Here is a 25,693-nt window from a genome sequence, read left to right on the forward strand (position 1 = left end):
TGTGGGGAACCTGTCTCGTGCCGGATCAACCTCGCGAGGAAGCGGCCAGGGCGTTCGCCCTCACCGTATTTCCGTGCGATGCCTGGGTTATCCAGAAACTTCTGTTCACGGTCGGCTAGGGAACGAAACGTGTCCAGCTCCTCCCCGATGGCAGCTAGGTTACCCGTGGTAGAATCGAGTGAACATGCAGCCTCCAGTGACGACAACCTAGCTTCACTCAAGGCTATATCTCTCCGAATTGACTTAAGAACCCTGTTTTCCTTGGAGAGTGCAATCCCCCTGACATAGGCCTTAAAAGATTCCCACAGTGTGGCAAGCGATGACACCGAGCCCGTGTTCAGCTCAAAGAACTCCACGATTGAGTCCTCGAGCTCGGAGTGGAACTCTGGATCGAGCAGGGCTAGGGGTTTCAATCTCCAGCAGCGGGACCGGCCAGGATCAGGGGCCCAACTCACGGTGATGGTCACTGGAGAGTGGTCGGACAAGGTTCTGGGTAAAATCATTAGTTGTTTCACGTCCTTGACCAAGACATTGGAGATCACCCAGCGGTCAATGCGGGAGTATGAATCGTGGACTGAGGAATAGAATGAGTAGATGCGGGAATCGGGGTAGAAGAATCTCCATGCATCCACCATGGCCAACCGGGGCAGGGATGATAATGCGGCATAGGCTGCCCTGGAAAGATGACGGGGCTTGGACCCAGATCTATCAAGGGCTACATCGAAGATAGTATTGAAGTCACCCCCCCAGAGAATTGGTACAAGGGGGAAGCCATCTATGAGAGACGTGATCTGTCTGTAGAACTCCGGGTCATCGAGATTGGGGCCATAAATATTCAACAAGACCACCTCCCTCCCTTGAAGCGTAGCGTGTAACAGAACATACCTGCCCAGGGGGTCAACGTGTGAGGAGAAGAGAGTGAACCGGAGACTCTTATGAATGAGAGTCATGACCCCACGACTTTGAGTCGAGTAGTCTGTGAAGAATCTATGAGAGCCCCAGGTCCTGGCAAATCGGACGCATTGGGCTGATCTAGCGTGTGTCTCCTGCAAAAAGAGGATCTTGGACCCATGGCGCTCGGCCTGCAGCTGGAGTTGTCTCATCTTTCTATAATTCCCCAACCCCCGTACATTCCAACTCATAAAGGTTAAGTCCCCCTCAGCCATAGATGTGGTAGTGGTAGAGTCGAAAAAGGTGACCAGGACCAGTGGGTGTGTGCTGCGCCACGGTCCGCCTTCGCTGCCAGTGCCAATTTTCTAACAATAACACCCCTAACATGTCCCACCCCCACCCACATCCCCCTCCCAAACAGAGGAATGACAATCCCAAACCCCTTCAGCCAAAACCAAACTAGCGGCATCATCGCCTGGGGGCCTTTAGGCCGTGCTGACCGCAGCGCTCCGGGCTGCAGCAGAACCAGTATAGCTCGAGGTGCAACTGCAATAACTTCTACAACTTAGGAAAGGCATTTTGCATTTAGCAGTATAGCACATAGTTGAGATAAGAGGAGAATCTTGAACAAGTCGAATCCGGGAAAGAGGATCAATGCGGCATCAGTACAGGGGGAAGGCCGGGCCCGGCCGCCCCCCAAACGGCCCAAAGGGGGAAGCTGCAAGACTGAATATAGAAGGGGGAAGTCAACCTGGGAAGTGTTCATCAATAAATTTGGAAGCCTCCTCCGGGATCGTGAAAAAGAACACTTGGTTAGCATGTTCTATGCGCAGTTTAGCTGGGTAGAGCATGGCATATTTGATGGAATGATCTCGTAGCCTGCGCTTCACAGCTTGGAAAGTCTTACGTTCCCGTTGGACGGTAGTCGAGTAGTCGGGGTAAAGATGAATTCTCGCTCCCCCCAGTAGCAGCTCGCCCTTGACCCTCGCGGCTCTGAGTAGGGTGTCCCGGTCCCGGTAGTTCAGGACTCGAGCGATGATGGGGCGGGGTGGAGCCCCAGGCTTGGGTTTGGCGGAAAGGGCACGGTGTGCACGCTCAATAGCAAAATGAGGGGAGAGCTTGGGGGAGTCCAGAAGCGTCATTAACGTGTGCTCAACAAAGTCCTCCATTGGCTCATGGACTTCGTCCTCAGGGACCCCAATTATACGCAGGTTATTGCGCCTCGAGCGGGATTCCAAGTCTTCGTTCTTCTTTTCCACCTCGAGGACTCGGCCGGAGAGAGCGACAACCTCAGAGCGCAGTGCTCCCAATGCCTCCTCGGCCGAGCCGACCCGTGTCTCGACCTCAGTCACGCGACCATCAGTCCTCTCCATGTGGGCCTTGATCGAGGATATTGTACCGTTCATGTCATCCAGTTTTGAGTGTAGGGCGGTGAAGCCCTCCCTGATGAAGTCCATCATGTTTTGGGGTTCAGGTGTCACCGCGGACGATGACGCAACAGGTGGCTGCTCAGTAGGGTCCTCCGGAGCTCTCACAGCCGCCCTCGCAAACATGTTAATGGAGCTTTGCTTCCTCGCGCCTCCCTTGGTCATTTTGACAAGAGTGATGGTAGTGTGGGGTAAAGAAGGGGGGGATCGCTAGCAGCCCCCAGTAGGAGAGGGGGAGATCCCAGGCCGCGAGAGCCGATACTCCAGGTAGGGTGCGTAAGCGAAATGGGAGCGGGGAGCGGTCCCGAAGTGTAGGCCGCCAGGCTACAGCCCGACTGGGAGGGCGCTGAAAGCGGCGGCAGGGGGCCTTGAGGGCGGGGGTGCCCAAAGATGGAGGGCAGCGATGTTAGCGGCACCCTTTCGCCAAGTAACAATCCGGGTGTAGGGACAGCAGCTTCAAGCCCCCAGTGAACGGTAGGGTTGCTCAGGGCGTGGGATTCCAGACGTGCAGTGAGGGCCCAGTGGCTTCCCAGCGGGGGGAGAGGGCCGCTGGGCCACAAGACAAGAAGCCACGAGAGTCAGGGCCCCCCAGGCGGATCCAGACGCACCGACCGTGGGCCTCCAACAACGCCGCAGGGACGTCCCACCAGAGAGGGGCGACCCCGGAGTCACAAGGCAGGGAGGCAGGTATCCAGGCCCAACAGTCCACGAAGCCCCCCCCGCGCACCTCAGGAGGCCGCAGCGCTCAGGCAGCGAGGCGCGTGCAAGCTGGATTACACAGGAGAAGAAAGGAGATCCCATGGCGATCCACTGGGGGGGGAGAGGCAGGCCAGGAACAGCGAGGATAAAAGCACGGCCCCCCCAGCCGAGCACAGATGTAGGGAGAGTTTGTGCGCCTTCCGCGGGGTCGCCACAGGAAAGAGGAGCGGCCAGCAAGGAGCGAAGTTCCCCAGCAGCACGTACCTGAGAGCCGCGCCGCTCCAGCAGCGCGGCGTGTGCTGTCGGGGGGAAGAGGGGGCCCTGGGTCTCCACCACGGGCTCCGGAGCCGCGAGGGCGGCAGGGAGGCCCCGATGTAGCGCAGGCAGGCAGCGGGTGCAGGCAGGGTGGACGCACCGCTGGGCCGACGTCCCTCCAGGGACCCGGGAGCAGCGACTCAGCAGGACCAGCGGCCTGGCTGGCGGGTCACGGTCCCAGGACTCCGACGACCCCGCCGCCAGGAAAGTCGAGGCGCGCCAGCTCCCACCGATGCCCGGTGGATGCGAGGAGGAGCGCGAGGAGGAGCGCAGCAGGCCCCCGGCGGGAACGACCACCCTCCGCCGGGGCTGGATTTCAGGCGCGGAGGAGCGCCGCAGGAAGGGGGATGGGCAGCGTGGAGTCGGGGATGCACTTCCCGGCTCCGATTCAAAGCGGGATCAGATCCCCAGGATCCCCGAAGCAGCGGGGGAAAAGTCGTGTGCTCCGCGCCCGGCTGTAATCCGTGGAAACCTCCTAAATCAGGATTTGGAGGTCCGCCCGCCTCGGAGCACACGTATCAGGCGGCCATCTTGCTCGGCGCCCAACAGCGCCCCCTTGGGAGGGGATTTCAATATATGGGCAGACCCCACACTAGACCGCAAAACTGCGAACCCCACACCACAAGACACTATCAGACAGGCAAACACTAGTTTTGCCGAAATGATGAATCTGTATGGTATGGTTGATGTATGGAGACAAATGCACCCCAATGAGAAAGCCTATACGTTCTTTTCAGCTCCACACAATACCTTTACTCGCATTGATTACATTTACCTCACCAAAGAAGTCCACAATCACTCAACACACTCAGAGATTACCCCAATCACATGGTCTGACCATGATATGGTCACCATTGATGTCCAATGGGAGCATCTATCGTGTAAAAATGGAAAATGGAGGTGTAACGAAACTCTGTGGAAAGACCCTGTCTTTCAGACGGAGTTGGAAATCGAAATTACCGAATTTTTTAGAATTAATAACACAGGTGAGGTCTCCAAGCAAGGTGTTTGGGATGCGGGGAAAGCAACTTGGAGAGGTATCCTTATAAGAGAGGGCGCTCGGGGAAAAAAAGAGAGAGAACATTGATTGAAAACAGAATTAGAGAGGAAATCCACCGACTTGATAAAGAAGCGAAAGAGGGGGACCCCCCAGAACAGAGTAGGATAGATGAGGCAAGGAAGAAAAGAGAGGAGCTCTGCCTTCCAGAGCACGATCAAATCACCCACAAACTCCTGCTATTAAAACAAAGGTTCAATGAGAAAGGGGATAAAGCGGATGCATTATTAGCGGCCAGATTGAGGGAACAATGAGCAGAACGCAGAGTTCGAGAGATAGTGGATGGGGGGCCCGACACAGATGTTAGCAAAACTAATATCCCTGAAGCATGAAGCATTCGCAGACTTCTATGAAGCGCTATACACCCCGGAGACAGTCCCAAACTCGCACGACATTGAGTCATATTTAAACAACATAGCTAAGCCCAAAATAACTTCCGCAGAGTCAGCCTGCCTGGAAACCCCCATAACGGGGGAAGAAATACAAAACGTGATAAAAAGATTGACCCTAGGTAAATCCCCAGGAGAGGATGGATATACGGCTGGTTTTTACTAGTCCTTTAGTGCCCAACTTACCCCTTTCTTGGTCGAGCTATTTAACGAAATCCTGGAAACAGGTAAACCACTTTGCTAGGACCCTTATCACAGTGATCCCGAAGGAGGGAAAGGACCCCAAAAAATGTGGATCGTATCGCCCCATATCTTTGTTAAATGTAGACGCAAAAATCTACATAAGAGTCCTTGCTGCCAGAATTGAATCACATATGCCCCATCTTGTCCACCCCGATCAAGTAGGCTTCATACTAGGCCGGCAAGGAGCCAACACTATGCGCAAGATGCTACACCGAATACATGCCTCTGCAAACATGGTGGGAGACCCAACCTTGCTCTTCATCGATGCAGAAAAAGCTTTTGACAGGGTCAACTGGGACTTTCTAATGTACCTCCTACTCAAGAATGGCATAGGACCCAGGTTTAGTAGGGGAATCCAGGCAGTATATACAACACCTAGAGCGTCAGTATCCGTCAACAGAGAATATTCCAGGTGGTTCGAACTAAAGCGAGGTACCAGGCAGGGATGCCCACTGTCAGCTATTCCGTTTGCCCTCTCACTTGAACCACTCGCACAAAAGATGAGAAGCGACACACAGATAGAGGGAATCCACTTAGGCCAGGCAGAGTACAAAGTGCCACTTTATGCTGACGACATACTCCTACATCTGACCAACCCGGAGACGTCCGTCCCCAGAGCCATGTTCCTCCTTGAAGAATATGGGGCGCATTTCTGGTTTTAAGATCAACCAAGCTAAATCAATTCTGTTCCCTCTGAAAGGGTCTGTGGAGGAAAATGAAATCAAATATTCCCCTCTTGGCTTATGCATCGAGCACAATGAGTTGAAATATCAAGGGATACAAATTACAAAGAGCATAGAAACCCTATACGAAGCCAACTTCCCTAAACTCCTTGAAAACTTCCATGCGGACCTCGTTAGATGGAACAAATTAACAACATCCTGGTTGGGGCGCCTTAACGCAATAAAAATGGTCTGTCTCCCCAGGTTCCTATACCCCTTTCAAATGCTACCCATTCACATTCCAGAGAGCTACTTTCTAGAGGTTAAGAGGACAATCCTACAATTCCTGTGGCAAGGGAAGAGGCAAGGATAGCATATAACACTTTGGCACTACCCAAGGAAAAGGGTGGGGTAGGCCTCCCAGACCTCAAACAATATTATAAGGCAGCCCAGTTACGAGTGCTAATCCCCCATTTACGAAACCAGAGCGAACCACAATGGATTGCAATGGATAACCATTTCTTCCATCCGGCAACGGTCTCAGAGTGGTTGTGGGCCCCAAGAAAGAGAATACGGACTAAATCAAAGGCGTATCCGATACTGGCAACTATCTGGGACATGTGGGAAGAAGGCGCAGAGACGAAAAAGATCACCACATGGCCGTCATCCCTAAGCCACTTATGGTGCCTGGGCATAAATAATCACATCCAGAACGTTGAGAGATTCCAGACTTGGTACGAGGCGGGGTTGGAGAGGGAGGGTCAGTTGGTGCAGAGCGAATCCTTTATAACACTGCCGGAGCTAATAGAAGCGCTAGGAATAGGAGTATTGTCCACATTCCACTATTTACAGATAAAAGGAGTTTTGACCAAACAGGAATGGAAGGAGAAATTGAGTAGAGAACTCACCCCCTTTGAGAAACTACTTGATTCCAGAACAACCATGAAGGGCCTAATTTCCATCATGTACAAGACATTAATAGAGGCGGGAAAAGGAAATACAGAACATCTCAGGGTAAAATGGGAGAGGGACATGAGGACAGACATAGATGGGGATCCATGGGATAAGATGTGCCGCGCAACATTCAAAACCTCAATATCCTCTCAATATAAAATGCATGCTGTTAAGCTCTTACACAGGTGGCAATATGATCCAAGCAGGCTATCCAGAATGTATCAAACAACTAGCCCCTTGTGCTGGCGTGAATGTGGAATAATTGCCGATTATTGGCACATGTGGTGGGAATGTCCACGAGTTAAGGTTTACTGGGACGAAGTCCTTGAATGGATCAGGGCCATAGATGGTATCCAGAGACTTGCAGACCCTTAACTAGTTCTCTTTGGGTTTGAAAAAGATGAGGATGAATGGAGAAAAGTACAGGGCCTGGCCCCACATCTGTTGGAATCCCCCACAGCCCCTTCTGAAAAAGAATGGGTCAATGTGGCAATGAATATGTGCACTATGGAGAAAATAACGGCATCTTTGCATGGTAAATCAACTCAATGTGATACCCTACGGGCAGATTTCCTGGATAAATACGCACCTGAGGTAGTGAATGGGGCAGACACCGCCCAAGCTTAGTTTGAATTATGCGCCCCACGGTAGAGTAATGACACCCTCTTCAATCCCAGCAATACACGATTGGACGTCACAGAGTAAGACCAAAGAAACTGAACTGAAGACGCAAGAGCGTCCCCCAACAAAGGAGATCCCAAATAAAATGGAGTAAAATATCAAGTACAGAACCCGTAGACACATTAAAATTAGAATATACGCACGGACATACACTAATTTAGGAGTTATAGACTCAGCCCGGGGGTGGGGGGAGGAGGGGAAATTGATGAAACGAGAACGAGAGAAGTAACTCGTTGTGCTCTGTCAAAATTAGTCGCTAGATCGACATGTGAATGTCCGATACTATGCTAGGGTACCAACAGGTACAATATTTTCATGTACTTTTGTTGTTCACTTCCTCTTTGTTTGCTTCTCTGACAATATTTTGACGTACAAATATGTATGTATGAACACTCATTGTTTGCTTACTTTCGAATCAGTTGTTTCTTTTTCTTCTATGTAAAACCTAATAAAACCAAATTAAAAAAAATAAAAGACATTATTTCTGTTAGGGAAAATGAAAACTAAAATAATTTCTTTTTGAAGTCAGACTCCCTTCAAAAAGAAAATATTTCCTTTTGAAATCCGAGCCCTCCCCCATAACCAGGGTTCGCAGAGGCAGTGCCAAGGGTTTCATGGGGTTTGCCAGGGGTCGGAATTGAGTCCCTTGGTTACCCTCAAATGATGTCCCCGGGCGCCGGGCTAGTGTCGAAGGAGTAATTGCGCCGATTTACGTGTTGAAAAAGCTTGGTAGGCAGGTGATGCCAAGTCAATGTCCCTGGAGAAAACGGTAGCCTTGTGTGTGGAGAATCAGAGCCTGGCCTTCGGCAATGAGCAGGATCTGATGGCTCATCATGGCATCAGGGTACGGCAACAGCAATGGCTTGGAGCTCGAAGAAGGTGGTGACCAGGCAGCAATGTCCAGTCGGGTGCAAGAATACTTGGAGGAATTCAGATGTGGAAACAGCAGAGCTTCTGTGTCGAGAACAATTCGGAGCCGAGTAGGCAGTTGAGCTTGGAGGTTGAAGATGATTCTGGCAGTTTCCTTGCATCTCCATACCACTCATCCCGGTTTTGGCTCCTTTAACAGCTTCCAAGCTGCTGCAAGGGAGCCATCAGTGTCATCCTTGATGGCATCCTTAATGCTCAACTGGCACTGCATCTATGGGTTTACTGGACGACGACACTGCATCTGAGATCTGCTGAGTCTTCTAGCGTCCCCAACTCGACACTGCTGCCTGATCATCTTCCTGTTCGAGACTCCAACCGATGCTGCTGCCATCCCCCAATGCCATATTGAGCCAGCTGAGCCTCCTTGCCATTGAAGGGAAGTCTTAGCTAGTCCGTCCCTGAGGTCACCAACCCAATGTCGTCTGCCATTCCCAGCTCCTTCAAACAGCAAGCCAACACAGCTGCAGAACAGCAGGGCATCGTGAGGACCTGTCGCCATAGCCCCACAACTCAACACTGGACCATTGCCGAAAGCACTCAGGCTTCCGATTTGAAGCCTTAAAGCCTGGCTTGACACCGTTGCGCACCAAAGACAGGAACCAAGGTACTGTGAAGTGCCTCTTTCCTCAAGGACCTCTTTTGGGGACCATAGTGACTTTTCAGTCCCCTTTCTCTGACCTTTTCTTCAAAGACTTATCCTTGAACACTGTCATTGATGCCAATGTATCTGCTGAACATCCCTGCTCATCTACCCAGAATGCTCTTTCTCATAAGTCTGCATTCGCTGTGTTTCTTTTACAGGTGTGGCTTTTTCTAGTGTCTCCTAATGAGATGGTTCTATTTTATTGTTTGATTAAAAGTCTATATTGGATTAGAATCTTGATTTGGGCGTGCTTTTATTTTGGAACCCATCTACTTAAGTGGTTAGGGTTGCTGCCGTTATCAGCTCACACCCTTCCTTGATGCATAGCCTGCCCTCGGAATGCACTACCACACAAGTGGAAGGAGGCATACATGTCAGGCTGTGCCCGTTTCACTCTTCTGACCGGGATCCCTGCTGGGCGAGCAGTAGGGTGGGGGCTGAGTAGGCGGTTTAGCCACTACTCATCCCTGTAGACCTGTGGAGCAGCAGTCATGCTGTCTCACCCCCGCTCTTGGAGTCGAGGTTGAAGAGATGCAACTTTCCTACAAAGATCAATTTAGCGCCACATGCAATACCCGTGGGGGCGGGGGCTATTGCACAGCCCACTCAGGTTTACAAGCTCTGTGCGCAATGCAAGGTGCCCTGTGACGTGAAGAGGCGGGGGGTGTGCTAGAGGGGGTGCCTATGTGCCTTTCGGAGGTGCCCTGGAGATTTCACGCGATCCCTCGAGTTCCTGGATCTAATTGCCCACTCTGATGCTGCGATGGCAGAAATAGATGGGGCACTGAGCCCTTGCCCTCCAGCCACTGGCTCACATAATGAACACGTGCCTCCGATACTGAAAGTACAGATGGCTGCGTGCAGCTGTTCGTTGGGCGCTTAGAAGCGTCTTAGATTATGCAAGCACTTTGTGAACACACATTCACTCCCAGAAATAAAGGTCCCTCGTGTGCCGTCTGACGGGGTCCCAAGTGTAGTGTCACGAGTAAAGATATCACAGGAGAGGCGAGGGGTGCTGCCTAGAGTCCTGCCAGCCACCCCCACCCCCCCCCCCCCGCCTATACTGCCAGAAGTGATGAGGGCTCGGGTGTCAGCTGGTCCCACCACTGTTGGCGGATATGCCCACTCGCTGACGCTTCCCCCTTGGCTGCCACAGTCTTGAGCCTCTGACGGTATGAGGGGTTTCGCTCACTTACCTATGAGGAAGCAGAGAAAGTGCCCGGAGATGCCGGCCAGCTCTAGAGCCATGATCCGGGGAGTCCCGGCTGTGGCGGGGTCGGGAAGCTCCAATTGCCGTCAAGTGGTCCGAGGAGGGGGGAGAGCCATCAGGAGAGGCGGGGGGGTGCCAGGGACTCCGGGACACAGAAGAAACTCCAGCAGCCCGGGCTCCAAGCGTGCGCAGGTGAAGGCGCCGGGTGCAGCCCGCAGGAAGCTGCCAAGGCTCACATGGGCAGCATGAGCTCCGCAGAGGCTTCTCGGCGCTGCAGGGGAGGGAGGTCTGTGCGCGCGAACGCAGCCCTGCGCGGACTCCCAGACATCCACCGTGGGCGAGGGAAGCCCGGCTATGAACTGACTGCGGGGGTGGAACTGTCCATCCAGTGGTGACCCCAAGGGTCCGCAGCAGGCGAGGGAGGGAGGGGCCTTTAGAAAGGAAGAACCCCAGAGGGGGGCACGAGTGGGGGCGAGGGGGAGGGGAATCAACAGCCGCCCGCCCTGGCTTCTCATCGGCTGCCCCTGGTAGCCTGCCCTCGCACCCACCCCAACTCGACGGGCACACCTAAAATTAGCAAACCTGAGGCTGTAAAAATAGGAGCCGCCAGCTGCGCGAGCTAAAATTATGAGAGCAAAGGCAGCCTGGCGGGTGGAGCTGCTGCAAGGAGTGCACAGGGTGCGGGGCGACACGAGTGGGTGCAAAAGTGCTAGCACAAGAAAGTCGGGGAGACTAGGAGTCATTCTGTGGGGCTGGGGTGCGCTCGCAAGGGGCTTCTCGCATGGCTGTTTCTACCCCACACACGCCAGCTCACGCCACCGCACAGGAGGGAGCTCGGACACCTTAGTTGTGCTGTGCGTGTGCTACTCGCCCAGCTCATGCACTCTGCCCACGGCTACCCCGTCCCACTGCTCAGGTCGTACCCGAGGCTGCGTGCCCGCCCCTGGCATCGGGGTATCAGGGAGACGTGTGCCCTTTGCACTGCTCGCTCGGGACCCGGCCTATTTACTTCCGTGCGACCCAGTGGCACTGCACCTGCCCGACCTGCCAGGCGTTGCCCTGCTTTCACATAGCTCCTCGGCACGGTGCCAACATTCTGAGCTCCTATGCTCTTTAGGGTGGGGGTTGCTCGGGATCCCCACGAAGGACACGTCTAAGCATTCGTTAAGGTGCTCCTTCGACACGCCCCCTGTCACACTTTCACAGCATGAACCGGGCACCATGGGAATAAAGGGGCCATGAACAGGCACAGATGTGGGGGTGCCCATTTCAACATGATGGTTGGGAGGGGCCCCCTGCTTAGAGCGGAAAACAGTCCGTGGTGTCCACGAAGTGTGTACATCATAATGGAGGTCAATAAATGCAGCTGGGGGTTGCGAGCAACCTTTTACTACGAGATGGCCAGCCAGCTGGGAGCTGAAACACTAAATGCCCACTGAAAAGCTATAAAACCAGTGTTAAAAGGCAAGAAGGTGACAACACTTGCCTAGATCTCGAGGGAAGTGATGGCCGGAAGAGCTCCAGCAAACGCGGCTAGTTAGGAACAGTTCAAGGCCCAGAACGAAAGTATTATAGACAGGAATATATTGCCATGTTATAGGGCTGCTGACTGGCAACATGGGGCAGTTGCCCGGGGCTCCATGAAACTCGAGGCCCCTTTCAACTAAAAAAGATGAAGGGCCCCAACGCTGTCCCTGGCCCTGAATATCAATGGGGTTGGGGGGATCCAAGTTAAAAGGGGGCTTGTCCACCCAGTGTGATATATGCACTGCTTACAAATTAACATCAAACAACCAAAGGACATTTTCAAAGTGAAACACGTCGCTGAAACGTAAAGCCACCAGTTACTTTTTTCAATCTGTATTTTTTGTGTGAATTTGCCCACAAACACCCAGCCATTGTAATGCCCCTTCCTTTCAGTGTTTTATTGGAGGGTATAATTCTAAAGTTCATACTGGCGTCTCAAACTGCTGAATTGAAATGAAATATTTCTATAAATCTGACAAGAAAAAAAAAACGAGAAGACAACTTCTAGGCACTGGTAGCGGCTCACACTATGGCATTTCACAGGCACTTTCTCGTGGCATTGGTTTGCTGCCCCAGAACATGATATCAGGTGTATGTCATATCTGGACGGCCACACAAGTAGTAACGAAGAGAGCCAGTGCATTCCGGGCCCAGGACGACCCTTCATCAGGAAAAACACCCGCCCTCGGAATGCCAATCGGACATCTAAAAAGGTCTGTGGCCAAATGCAGACAGACAGACAGACAGACAGACAGACAGACAGAGAGAGAGAGAGAGAGAGAGAGAGAGAGAGAGAGAGAGAGAGACAACAGCAGCAGTTCCAAGTTCATTGGGACCCACCCTTTGAGGTCTACTTGGGAAGCATCTATTAACCTGAAAGCAATTAGGAAACGGAACTGTGGGTTTGTATTTCACCAGGGAGGCAGGGTGGGGGCAGCACCCTCGCCCTGAACATGAGCAAGCAACCTGCCCAACCCCTTACCCTCGTCGAACGGTGCATTTTAAAACACACATTTTTTTTTTAAAGCAACAAATAAAAGGGAATAGGATTTATATCCCACTTTAGGAACATCTCAGCAACAGCCACTAAACCTCCCGAGGTAGCTTGCTACATTAAGACGTGCCAACATCAGATGTAGCCCCCTGATTGGGCTGACATGCACCGCACTACAGGCTTTACAGCCAATGCACCTGCAGCCAGACCGACACTGCACACACGCTCATTTAAGGGGGTCCAGTGAAAGTGGAAAAACCTCAATGGGGGCAAAGTGGGACTCTTGCCCCACTCCTGAAGAACTACTGTGGCAGCTGCCTCCTTCCCGCCCCATCCTCTGGCCCTCTTCTCTGGTAAATGGACTCAAATAAAGGCGATGGCTTAGATGGAACATTGTTATGGATTATCTGTTAAAAGGACTGAGTGGGCCCCTTATGAAGACCTTTGAACTGTCACATTGCACTTCAAATATGAGTTTGGCTGAGGTGCAATTCAGGGTGACCTTCAAGGCACCCGATGAAGGGCAAGAGTGGGGGATGATGGCAGGCTGTTCATTTCTTTTCTTATATATTTGGTCCATAATTGGTTTAAAGCGACAACAAAATATGATGAGATGTGTTCAACGAAAAACACACAGTAAAAAACATGCTACGACCAAAGGCCCTAAGAAGAATGTTTGTGGGCCGTTTTGCAACCGTTGAACATAAGTCTTTTTAAGAGTGTGTATTTAGTACATGCAAACCTTGATATTTTCTTAAACCTACTCTGAACGAGCAAAATTCTTGGTTAAATACATGTGTCTAAACCAGATAGGCCTGTTGAACTTTCTTTGTACCCCCACACACCCCCTGGTTGAATGTGTGCCCCCTGGTGTGCCACCCCATATATTGATTTCTAAAGATGCCAGTCGCTTTATTTATGTGTACATTTGTAATGCGCTCATAACCCATGGGCATCTAGGCGCTGGAACTTAAGAACATGGTTACAGTTTGATGCTTTCTTAATGCAAGGTTACAAATCAATGCTTCATTAATAGGGTCACATCTTTGTCCAGTACATGTGTTCATTATTTACTCAAAGTCAGGAATGGTCAACAGATTAAGGGGGACTAGCTAATCAGAATGAAGAACACAGCAGAAGGGGCAGTCTAATGGCTGGTAGACTTTAGGTACCTATTATTGGGAGTCTAGGTTGAGTAGGCAAGTGTTTAGGCTTTTTTTTCAGAATGACCATAGTGATGTGTCATTTCTCAGTTGTGTGGGCAAGTAATTCCACAGTTGAGCTGCTGTTACGGGGAAGCTTGAGCCACCTGCTGTCCGTCTTCTGAATCTTGGAGTCGCAATAAGGTTGGCATACGAGGAACGTGTGGGCCTAGTGGACTGAGTTTCGCTGATTCGGTTACTGGGGTAGGCGGGTGCATTATTGGCGAGACATTTGTGCGTAAGAGTGAGGATTTTAAATTTGATCCCATCCTGTACAGGGAGCCAGTGAATATTTTGTCTGGTTGCCGAGATGTGTTCCTCCTTAGGTATATTTAAAGCAGCTCTAATGGCGTTGTTTTGCACAATTTGCAGTTTCCTAATGTTTCTATTACTGGTACCTGCAAAGAGCGAGTTGCAAGAATCAATCCTAGAGAGGATCAAGGCTCTAGCTACGGTAACACTATTCTCCGGTCAGAGGAGGGGCTTACCGGCTCTAATTAATGTGGACGTATAGGCTGAAACGATACAATTGACCTGTCTGTTTGGTTTAAGGGCCAAATCAATGTGGACCCCTAGAGTTTTAATTGTATTTGCCACAGCAATGGTGTTTCCATCGATGCTGAACATTTTGTATTGTTGGGGGAGATTGTCTAACTTAGATTTGTTACTGATTAGAATTAACTCGGTCTTACCGTCACTGAGGCATAGTTCATTTTGCGCCATCCAGCCCTGGATTGCGAGGTAGATTTTATTAAGGTTTTTTTGTGTCGGTATCATAACAGCGTGTGATTCACACACTATATAAAGTGGATCTAAAACTAAGCACACCATGTTCTGGATATACACAAACTAAGTTTGTGCTTTTGTAGCAATTAAAAGCCACGATGTCATTTCAAACAGAAATGACCTAGAGAGAGTATACCATTACAGAAGACCGAAGCAGTCCCCAGGTCGAGTGCCTTTAGAAGCTGCATTGTTAGCAGGGCTTGATGTTGACATTGGGCTTCATTACAACTTTGCCAGTCTGGAAAAAGTGCCAGAAAAAATGCCAGTAATTCCAGCACCAGCATATTTCAGCAAAATACATGCCTGCCAGTGGGGGACACGGATCTCCCAGCAGGCCCGACCTACCGGTAGATCAGCCCCCTAATGGGCAGATAATTGCTGCAATCACAGGCACCGGTATGGCAGGTGCCTGTGGTTGCGGCAACCCACTCCACTGGAGTAATATGGGACTCCATGGGAATGGGAGCTTACCGGTACTCCGACACCCCCTAATATCCTGGTAATACCAGGGTTTCAGGCAGCGGAGGCAGTGTGGCGGGTTTGTCGGTATGCCGCCAGAATTACAGGTGGGTTACCGGAAAACCCCGTAATGGGGGCCATTGTGATGAAGGGGTAGTATAGAAACGGAGCATGGACAGTGACTAGGGAACAGACATAAGTAATCGGACTTTCAAGGACTACGGCCAATTTCTATTATTATTATATATTTACATGACGCAAATCTAGCTCAAGGGCAACAGAGCTCTGTACAGGCCATAGAACAAAACATTGTGCAACTAAACAGGAATTATTATTATCCTAGTACAATACACCGGCGGTGGGCGTGCACAAGATGGCAGTAATCTTGGGCGACACCAGGGTGTTGTTGGACAGCCACGTCTTCAGTTCTTTCCTAAAATGGAGGAGACTTGGCGCAGTGCAGATGGCCATTGCCAGTTTATAGATACCGGCAGTGTTCACTTGGCTGATGTGAGAGGTTAGCAGGAGGTGGGCTAGAGGCCAGTTGAGAAAGGAAGGTAGGTGGCTGTGGGCCCCGTCACTGGCTAGCCGGTAGCACTTGCACCTGGTTTTGAGCAGTTCCAGCTTCCACCAATGGAATGTGTTTAACAACAGGGGGCTGGTAGAGAAAAGGAGCGGGAGGGCGAGGATGGGCGCTTGATACTTTGCCGAAGGGCGCAGAGTTAATGAGATGCTGAAAGCAAGACCACGAAAGGTGCGGCGCATGGAGAGCCACCCAGCATGGTAACGGGGGACTCTGGGAGCCAGGGGAAGAAGTTGCACTCAGAGACGTCTTAACAGGAGGAGCAAAGGGACACCGCCCCACCCACTGGCTGCCTTCCGCAAACAAGTCCGTGTACATTTTTGCAAAACATGATTAACACGCCCTGGCATTTGAGAGTGCACTGCTGAGGCCCTCAGCCCTTTCCCTCCCGGCGCTTGCCGGCAGCGAAGGCTCGGTTTCATCAAGTAATCCTGTAATGCGTTCTGTGCTCACGATAGAGCAATGTGTGGGGCGTTTACATCTTTCTTTGGGGAACATGTTGTAGAAGTTGCCGCTAGAATGCTTATGGATAAGTTCTAGTGTTGTGATCGTTCAAGAGGGAGCAGTGTGTCAAGCAGCTGTTGCCGAGATCTCTGCACAGATGCAAGAACACAGTACCAACCGCAGAGGTCGAGGGAAGAAGCAGTGGAACTATGCTCCCTGCTGGCCTGCTCCTGCTCCCCACAAACCCCCTCGCCATGCGCAGTCCAATCCCCAACCAAACACACGTTCAGTGCAGTGCAAGTTTCAACTTCTTCCTACACTTTTATTTTAAAACAAACCATTCCGGAGGTGTTTCTTTTTAAATCATAGGAACAGTAGAACTGAAATTAAAAAAAAAATAGAGGAGCACCGCTCCCGCCCATTTCAACCACTGACCAAACCCCAGCAAGAGAAACGCACACTTTCTTTCCTCTAGAAGAAAGTAATACACTTAAGTGTATTTATAGCTTTGTGATGACCTACTAAGCTGAAAAACGCATCTGCACTTGAAAGAGTATGTAGAGGGGTACAGGGAACTTTTTTGTTGAATCCCGCTTTGACCTCCGCGACTTACGTAAGGTAACCAGTTTTGATAGTGTTGCAATGGTGCATGCAAGAGGGCGGAGACAAAGATGAAAGAGCTATACATAAAAATTAGCATAGCATCAGCAGTGTGCAGGTCTAGACCACCGAACAGCCACCAAAAGAGCAAAGAGCATGCTGCAGAACTCGGGGGAGGAGGCAAAATTCGAGATAGTGCCATGTCTTTGTCACCAGAAGATACTGTGATTCCCAGAAAGATCATCTGATCTTTCTGTACAATCCTGTGCTCATCTTGGTGAAAACATTTGCCTTCACAAATCATGCGGCCATTTTTAGCCCATTGCTGCTTTCTCTTTCCATGTAGCCTGTATGAGTGGAAAGGGTCCTAGACAGGAGCAAGCGAGCCATAGGACAGGTGCCTCTGCTCAGATTATTTTCAGGTCCGATTATTTGATACAAAACTGTTTTTTTTCTACAATTTCAAGTGCTCATCTTCAAATCACGAATAACAATTTGCAAGTCTGTGTCAAACAATTACTATAAGCAAGTGCACTTCTCACAACGTTTCTTTTGTTGGGTGTATTTACATCCTAAAACCCAGCTGACATTGTTTAAGCAATCACCAATCCGTATTCTGCAACCTGTAGACTTCCCACTAGCTCTCCTTCTGCTTAACAGGCTTATATGAAGATTTATTTAAAACTATTGTCACTTTGGTTTATAATGTGAAGTGTGAACTTTACGAGTCAGATTAACAAAACAGTGTATCATTTTAGTTCATGGAAGTCAAGCATTTATAAATAATGTCACCTTGGTGTATGACAAGAAGGGGGGCAGGGTGTGGTCAATTGCAGACTGGGCTCAAATCCCAGCTTCGTCATTTAACAAATGTGTGCGATCACAGGGAGCTCATTTAACCACATTGTGCCTAACATGTCAAAGTTATCAGCCCTTAAATATTTCAAAATTGTCAGCCCCTAAGAGGGATTTAGGTTTCAGCGTACACTCTTCAAACAAGCTTCACTCACGATGTAAATGGCTTACACTTGTATAATACTGCTAATCAAATCCATGGGAGCCAACCTCTGAATTTCCTGGGGCGTACTGACTATTTTCAGGAGGGTCCATTAAGAGTATAGGAACATTTAGTGCATGTTTTCTTCCCAGGCGCTGCTCAGGCGCACCCACGTACTTGGCGCCCCTGATCAAATCTAATAATGACCATTGACTGACATATTGCACACCACAACGTCATTTGTGTCTTGATCACTCATGGCAACACCACTTGAAAACCATAGACCTCTTCTAATATCAGTCTATGTTTGAATATGTATATCTTTCTGGTTACATGCAAACTGTATCTCTAAACTATGCTATGGTGTGCATCTTCCCCATTGCTTCTCATCAGTCTTCTATATTTATGCGCTTCGAGAAGTCGCTTGGAAGTCGCTGTTACGCTGTCGGCTACTCTGATACAGCGTTCAGCTCTGCGAACATAGTGAACATCCAGTTCCCCCTCCCGCCCAAGTTCATTGGCTTGGAAGTGGCCCCTCCCCTTTTGCCTCAGTGTCTACAAAAAGGGCAGTCCGCGGGCTTCTGCGTGCATGCTTCGAGAAGTCGCATGGAAGTCGCTGTTACGCTGCCGGCTACTCTCTTATACAGCATTCAGCTCTGCGAACATAGTGAACATCCACAGTTTCCCCCCAAGTTCATTGGTTTGGGTATGCAAAGACTATGAACATTGGAGACTTCTAATACTTGTTACTTACTTTAACACGATTTGTGTTAACTATAGAGTCTAAATATTTTGACTCTTTTGTTTTTAGAAGTGGCTCCTCCCCATTTGCCTCAGTGTCTACAAAAAGGGCAGTCCGCGCGCTTCTACGCACTTGGAAGTCGCTGTTAAACTGATAGGCGGGCAGCGAACAGCGTACGCGACTTTCTTCTGGTAGCGTTTTTTCAAGCCCTTCACTGTTGGCTATACAATTGCTGACGATAATTCTTTTTACTTTTTTAGTTTTATCAGTGTATTGCAAAGTAATCTGAAATGGTGGTAAAAGGCATAGGCTACACCTTAAAAACGGCTATGCCGCCCCGCATGGTTGTCACTTGTGCTTCAGTAATGTTACAACCGTCGCCAGTGAAACCTTCAACTTCGATTACCTTAAAAAGAAAAATCAGCGGTCACCCTGCAATGGCGCCGGACAAAAGATTGGTGGTTGGTGACATTTGTGAGTTCTGCATGCTACGTGCGCATATTGACTGTGCAACTAGTTTAAACTGTAATAATGAAAAGTCACCTGAATTGTGCGAATGTAATAATGTGATGCCCAGATCTAATGTCACTATCTCTGATACACAAATTATGAATGAGGTCGTAGATGTGGCGGATGGTCTTCCTATAATAGACTTAATTTCGCAAGATAATACTAAGTCGGCTCCTCAGACACCTGTTGATGATGTCAATTGTGACGGACAAGCGGGAGTGCATGTGAATGCTATTGGGAATGAACTACAGAATGCTCATGATGATGTAATGTAAGCTGAAACTAAAACTACCCCCGTGAAAACCCATATTGATTTGAATACTTTGGTAGAAGTTACTTTGCCGGGTGAGACACATGCATCTGAGGTTGAAATAAGTCTTTACCAATCCCTGAGTCTATTCGATCACACAGATGATATTTCAGTGCAATGCTCAAGATCTTTTGCACGCCCCGGAAGTTCCCTGCTCCCCCAGCTTCCTCTGATTCTTCTAGGCTTTGTGACGCTTCTCAGAAGGGCGGCCCTTTGCTTGAAATTACCTAAAAAGCAATGAACACGACTATAATGAAAATAGTTAAACTATTCGAACCCTTGAATTAAAAACAACGAAACAAGTGAAAAAGATTGATGGTATTGTTAGGTGGATGAGACAAGTGGTATGGATGCTACACAAAATAGATTGTAAGATCCATTTTATTGAAAACTCTGCTCCCAAAATGCCGTCTATAGAGTTAAATTCCGAAAAAGATTGCGATATGCATGAAAAGGGTCTTCCCTTTTCTGTAAAGATAATTCATCCGGTAACATCTGATATTGAGAGGCAATCGGCTCCATGCCAGATCTCCCCATCTCCCGAACCCAATATAAGCGTAAATCAAGTGACTACATATGACATGTTCAGAAAACGACCAACTGAGCAGTTTAATATGACTAAAAGCAACAGTATTAATATGTTAACTCAAAGCGAAAAATCAGAGGAACCTGGCCCCAGAAAGAGAGCAAATGTGAAGCAGTTTGTCCAACGACTGAAATCTTTTAAGTCCTTCGTCCCGAGTGATGATAATAGGGCCATAAACAGATACAAGCATTTAACAAAACAAAGACAGAGTGGATCTGTTAAAAAAGTTATTTCGGATGAAGACTATCCACCACTTAAAGATTTAATTACTATGATTGAAATGCCGTTGCAAACTGAAGCACTGCTTGCAATTGCTCAACAACTGGTGGAGGTGGAATTAGCAAAACTCAAACTACCTGATTTACCACAACAGAATAGCGGGCAGCCACTGATAAGTAAACCCACCTTAGACCCGACTACCTCCAAAACTGCTTACAGTGATATTAACAAATCCCCTTACACAGATGAAATTTTGAAGGATATAAGGGCTGATATAAGAAGCTCTATTGATGAATTCATGAAATTCAAAGACTCAAACCCTGTTTCTAAACAAGTACTGGTCCCAGTAGAGGACGACATACGAGTAGAAAATACTCCCCTGGCAAGACCAACTCAAACCAGTATTAAAGTCAAAATATTGCAATCTTCAAAAAATGTACTCACTATGCACACCTTGTCTTAGGTGTGTGGGATATTTGGACCCACTCAGCTATGCTTACTACATCATGTTGCTGCATTGGGGCAAGAAACAGCACTGAATGGCCGCACTGACCCCAGTGCGCGTCAAGATCTTGAAACTGCGTTTGGTCACAATCAGAAAATGGCTGCACCGCCCTGTCAACGCACATTTCAGGTGGGGTGGAACAGAGTACTCACTGAAGGAATGTACCAGTCTGCTCTGCAACATTTTACATGGAGCAAAGGAAAGAAGCAGCATTACTTTGCTGTAAACGCAAAATGCCTCTTTAAAATGTCATCTTTTCCACCCTCAAAGTGCTGTTTGGCACTAAATTCATCAATTCCTCCTGAACCACTATGATCAAAAAGGCCCTGCAGTGCCCACGATCATTCTTGAGTCTCAGAGGAATCAGGCCTCATTTGAATGACAGCCCCTGTCAAAAGTATTTTTGGAAAAGCAAACCAGGGACTATGTTTTCATTTTCTACAGGAAACACGGCTATTTCTTTGTAACAAGTATCAAGAATCAGCTGTCCAGAGAAAGACTCTAAAGAGATGCATGATACATGTATCCATGCTTCAAACAACTCCAGCACTCAAGGAAAGAAATAGAGCTGCCCAAAGTGTGTATTTGCTGCAGAGGAAAGCCGAATTTAAAGAAATAAGTTAAATGTGCTTTTTCCTGAATGAAGAGCAAAATCACCTATTTTTAAAGTATATTATTGTGTAAAGGCTTGATTATTTAAGAATGTAAAAGGATTGGCTACTGTTAAAAATACACACCTGTAAACTGTTTTCATTCTCTAGATTTAAAGTCAAGATTTAAAATGTGAAAATCAAAGCTAAACCCAGGATAAGCTGGTAAACTATATTTAAAAGAAAAAAAACTTCTCTGCCAGTTGCTAGCCCTGAGAAAGTGTGACACCTCAAACTGCTGGCACAGGAAAGGCTAATTGCTAGCTTGGAGGCTTTGAATACCCAGGACAATGGGACTTCCCAGTCGGCATCAGACAATCATCTTTGCCCCAGGCTAAGACAATGGCAGGCTTAGACTCTCACCTTTCAAGTGGGAGGGGCAGGAAACTTCAGTCAAGGGAGAGGCCCCTCATTCTGCTTCAAAGGGATTGACATTTGCTTACACTGGAAAAGAAAAAAAACTGACCAAGTGACATTTGGTGTTTAAAAAGCCTATTTGTAAATGAACTTTCAAGACATTTAACTTTGCCACAAGAATGAGGAAAAATCTGAAAGTTGGTAGTTTATAATCTAATTTTATGCTATTCATTTGAAGACTTTGTAGGACTCAATACTGCATAAGGAACAAAAGTTATAAAGAATGACCGACTGCGCAGAAAGTATTAATGTTACAAACATAACATTGTGTACACATATTCCAGGGGTAATTGCACATCTCCCAGGACCCAAACATGACATCATTTTCTGTGATCCAATCAGCGAAAAGCAAGGCGGAAACTGTGCTCTTGCCCAATCCTAGCATATTATACCTCCTATAATCCGAGGTGAGGCCTCCATTTGCACCTTCCGCAAATCCATAAAAAACATCTTATTCACATAAGATTCCTCGCACCAGCTGAATACATCTCCTATGTTCCATTGCATAAACTGTTTGTAATGACCAACTGTACCAACCAAAACAGCAGATCTATGCCTGTTGAATACATAATGTACTGATGAATGCTTCTTTGCCTGTAACTAAGCTCTTGCAAGTAACAGCGCCTCAATGCCCATGGGTTACTTGCGCGCTATATAAATTTAAATAAATAAATAAATAAATTAGGGGTGTGGACTGGAAGCCTGCCCCTGCCATATACTTTAGTGATGTCATTTGGCATGATAAATAATGGAACCTGACAGCACACAGAAACCCTGATTCCTGACTTCTTCCTGATTTTCTGCGTGGCGTCTTGTTCCTGATTTCTTCATCTTTGATCCTGACTCCTGATCTCATTGCAAAGCCAAGGCCTATGCATTGCTGACTCCATGTTCAGCTAGGCCTCAAACTCAAATTCTGAAGCAATCCCAAAAAACCCAAGGGAAGCATTTTGATCCAGTCTGGCTTGCTGCTACTTAAATGCATGCCTGCTGAAAACTCGCCATACCACTGATCTCCAGTCTCCAGTAAACCACAAGTGCAGTCCAGTGCAGTCGCCAGTCCAGTGACCAGAACCGCCCAGCTGACCCTGTTCCACCAGATTTTCCCTGCTGTCCTTGGTTAGACCCAATCCGTGTGATGACCAGAACCCTTGACGGTCCAAAACCCTAAATTAAAGTGGACTGTAAGTATCAATAGAAAGCATAGAAAATCATAGCATACCTTGCCTTGTTTTGTTCCATTCCAATCTCTAAACCATCCTATCCTTACCTTAAAGAACTTGTAACATTGTCACATTGCTTATTGCCACCATGCCTTTGATTCCTTGCACTAGTGCTCACTTCTTTAAATAATTTTGTCTTATGAAATCCTAAACCCTTAATCCTCCTTCGGGTAATTGGATTGGGTCCGCCAAGGCGGGCGCAGAGGTGCTGGTGTTGGTTCTGCGGATAAACTCTAGAGCTTACTGTGTTTCAATCTAGTAACCTAGCCTGAATGGCGTAGTGTAGAGCATAACTATCCTTGTAAAAACTGATTTCTGTTTTTTTTTCGCGCCTTTATTTTCCAAAAACGCCTCTCATTCAACATTGCATAACTCACTCAATTTAATAGTTAGAGACTTCATTTCAACTCTGGATTATACCCAAGACCTGTAGCTACACCCCAACCTAATGATGAGTATATTTCACATGTTTTTCTTAAAAAAGGTTTGGTTAAAATTAGGCGGGAATCTGCATTTCTGCAAAGTTTTACACGTGTGATTTTCATTTTAAATTATTTTCAAACTTTCATTCGGATTTAAAGTATTTACTCTTACTTAAACTATAGCTCATGATTGTTAGCATCTTTCCAATGTTGCTTCCATCGAAATTTGTATTGATTTAAGAACTTTTGCACACCTTCATTGTTTGACACAGCCATTTTAGAATGTCATTTTAAAAGTGTAAGATTTCCAATTCGTTTTTCTCTCTTGTTTGGGGAGGGAAGGTTGTATTCAAATGTGGTTTACTTTGCTTTATTTCTGATTACTTGCTGCTTCCTCACATCTGTTTAGAATTGCTTATTTGTGGGTTGAGGAATATTGCAGTGGGAAATCCTAACTTAAGTGCTATCTTTCCAAACAAGCCAAAAGTGTTCTCTCTCTGGTGTTTTCTACCTGTGTGCTAAAGAGTGAATTTAAGTGCCTTACATGCCTTTTTATTTGTTATTGTCACCACATTGATGACTGCCGCTCCCTATTCCAAAGTATATGTTGATTTGAATTTTAAATACATAAATAAATATTACCTTTACCAACCAGCCTAATTCCTGGTGCATTGTGACCTGGGGTATTTTGAGAGGGGTGTGCTATGAGTGGTATTTCACTCAGAATATTGAACCTATAGACATAATAAATAAGCATTTCAGCTGTGCACTCCATACCAGGCTGCGACCAGGGTGTATCGCCTGGGTGAAATACTTAACAGGTGGCGATGTGTTCAAATGAAGATAAGGTATAATTAACAGAAGAATTGCTATATATGATTTTAAGGTGCAGGGGAGATAACCGTCAACTCTGGCAAATGGGTTGTAAAACATATGAACAAAATAATAATTTTGATAATTTCCTAATAGAGGAACTCCCGTCGCCTGTACACTTTCACTAGCTCTATAAATGAGCCCAACAGTTTAGACTATCTTTACACAGTTTGTAAATGATATGCAGTATTTCAATCTTCAAAGAGAACATTTTTCTGATTTGTTTAAATAATGAATCAAAACTCATCATTCAATGTAAAATTCAACATGTAATTTAATTTCATTAGGCCTAATGTGTTTGGAGAGTCTTCTCTTCATCAGGGGCAGGTTTATACATTTAATTAATATCTACAAAGACATTTCAAAACATATCATTACTTCTTTCTGTCATTCTTTCAGTATTCAAGATGTTTAGAAAAAGAAAATAAACTGTGGCTATAGAAGGTAATGTCATACCCAGTCTATTGCCAGTTAGCTGTGGCGGTAAGTGCTTGGAGAGCTTGTACCGGATGTGAGTCACCCGATGTCGGAAAGTCATAAGTATTTACTTCAAATCAGTTCTTAGGCAAAGAGATGGAGTGATAAAAACTAAGTTTCTGAATGTAAAAGTGATTACTTTATACAATTAGTTCAGCTAGGCTGTTGCCTTACCATTTGAATGGAGTTAAATTCAGATGAAAATGGAGCAATCGGGGGAACCAGAAACGCTGTCTCTCCCTCCAGCGTGAAAATACTATTATAGGCACTCTAACGTGACTGACTAAATAAGGGTAGGCTTATTTTTAGTCTGTAGTAATATACAGAACTGGATCTTGATTTAAAAAATAAAAGTAAAAGAGAACTTAATGGTAGCAAGGTATGGTAGTTCCTGGAAGGTTTCAATGGCCGTTGTTTATCCCACATGGGATCTGCATGTTTATTAGAAAACAAAATGGCTGATTAAATAGGGGTGTTTTTAATGATGTTATTGCGTAATTGCGTGCAATGATGTCATAGTGTAAACAAAAGTCTGTACTAATTTCAATGTTGAAATTAGTGCGGTGAGAACCTTGACAGTATTAAACTGACTACCAATATATCCAGTCACTTGATTACATCCCCCAAGATTTCCAAGCGGAGATCTATAGAGTAATGGATAGTTATTTACACTCTAACCAAGTAGGAATGACTGGCTGTTCGAGAGATAATCAGATTCATAAGAGACCTGAGGTGTGTGTGGAGAAGAGCCATTTAAGTACTGGTTCACGACAAGTGAGAGACACTGATAGGACTTCTCAGTTGAAGTCTAAGGTCTCTACTTCTAGGGAATCTAAATGTAAATTGGATCTGAATACGCATCATTGCTTCATTTTGAAATGTCGTGCTGCACCTTTCCACACAGTACGATTTGTGTAGGGCCAGTATCTTGGCCATTTGCAGTGACATACTTGTTTGGGTGATACAACGTCAAGTGATGTTGCACAGTTAGAATTTTTAAATGACAACTGGCTTGCGGTCGTTAGATTATGGATAACTTCAAATGTGGTCCGCAATGTCCTTTGAT

The 25,693-nt window shown here is 47.3% G+C and overlaps 1 protein-coding gene across 1 annotated transcript in view; it reads right to left on the bottom strand.

The window, feature by feature from the left end:
* The window catches only part of RAMP1 (receptor activity modifying protein 1), a 610,814-nt gene extending 600,124 nt beyond the window's left edge, over positions 1 to 10,690 (bottom strand). The window contains exon 1 of the mRNA XM_069615952.1: positions 10,088 to 10,690. Within this exon, the coding sequence (XP_069472053.1) occupies positions 10,088 to 10,139 (52 nt within the window). The 5' untranslated portion in view covers positions 10,140 to 10,690. The remainder of the gene's footprint in view (positions 1 to 10,087) is intronic.
* Positions 10,691 to 25,693: the final 15,003 nt, after the last annotated feature.

This window comes from Ambystoma mexicanum, chromosome 9 (genome assembly GCF_040938575.1).
Source record: "Ambystoma mexicanum isolate Mex_15411 chromosome 9, UKY_AmexF1_1, whole genome shotgun sequence".
In the NCBI taxonomy this organism is placed as follows: domain Eukaryota; kingdom Metazoa; phylum Chordata; class Amphibia; order Caudata; family Ambystomatidae; genus Ambystoma; species Ambystoma mexicanum.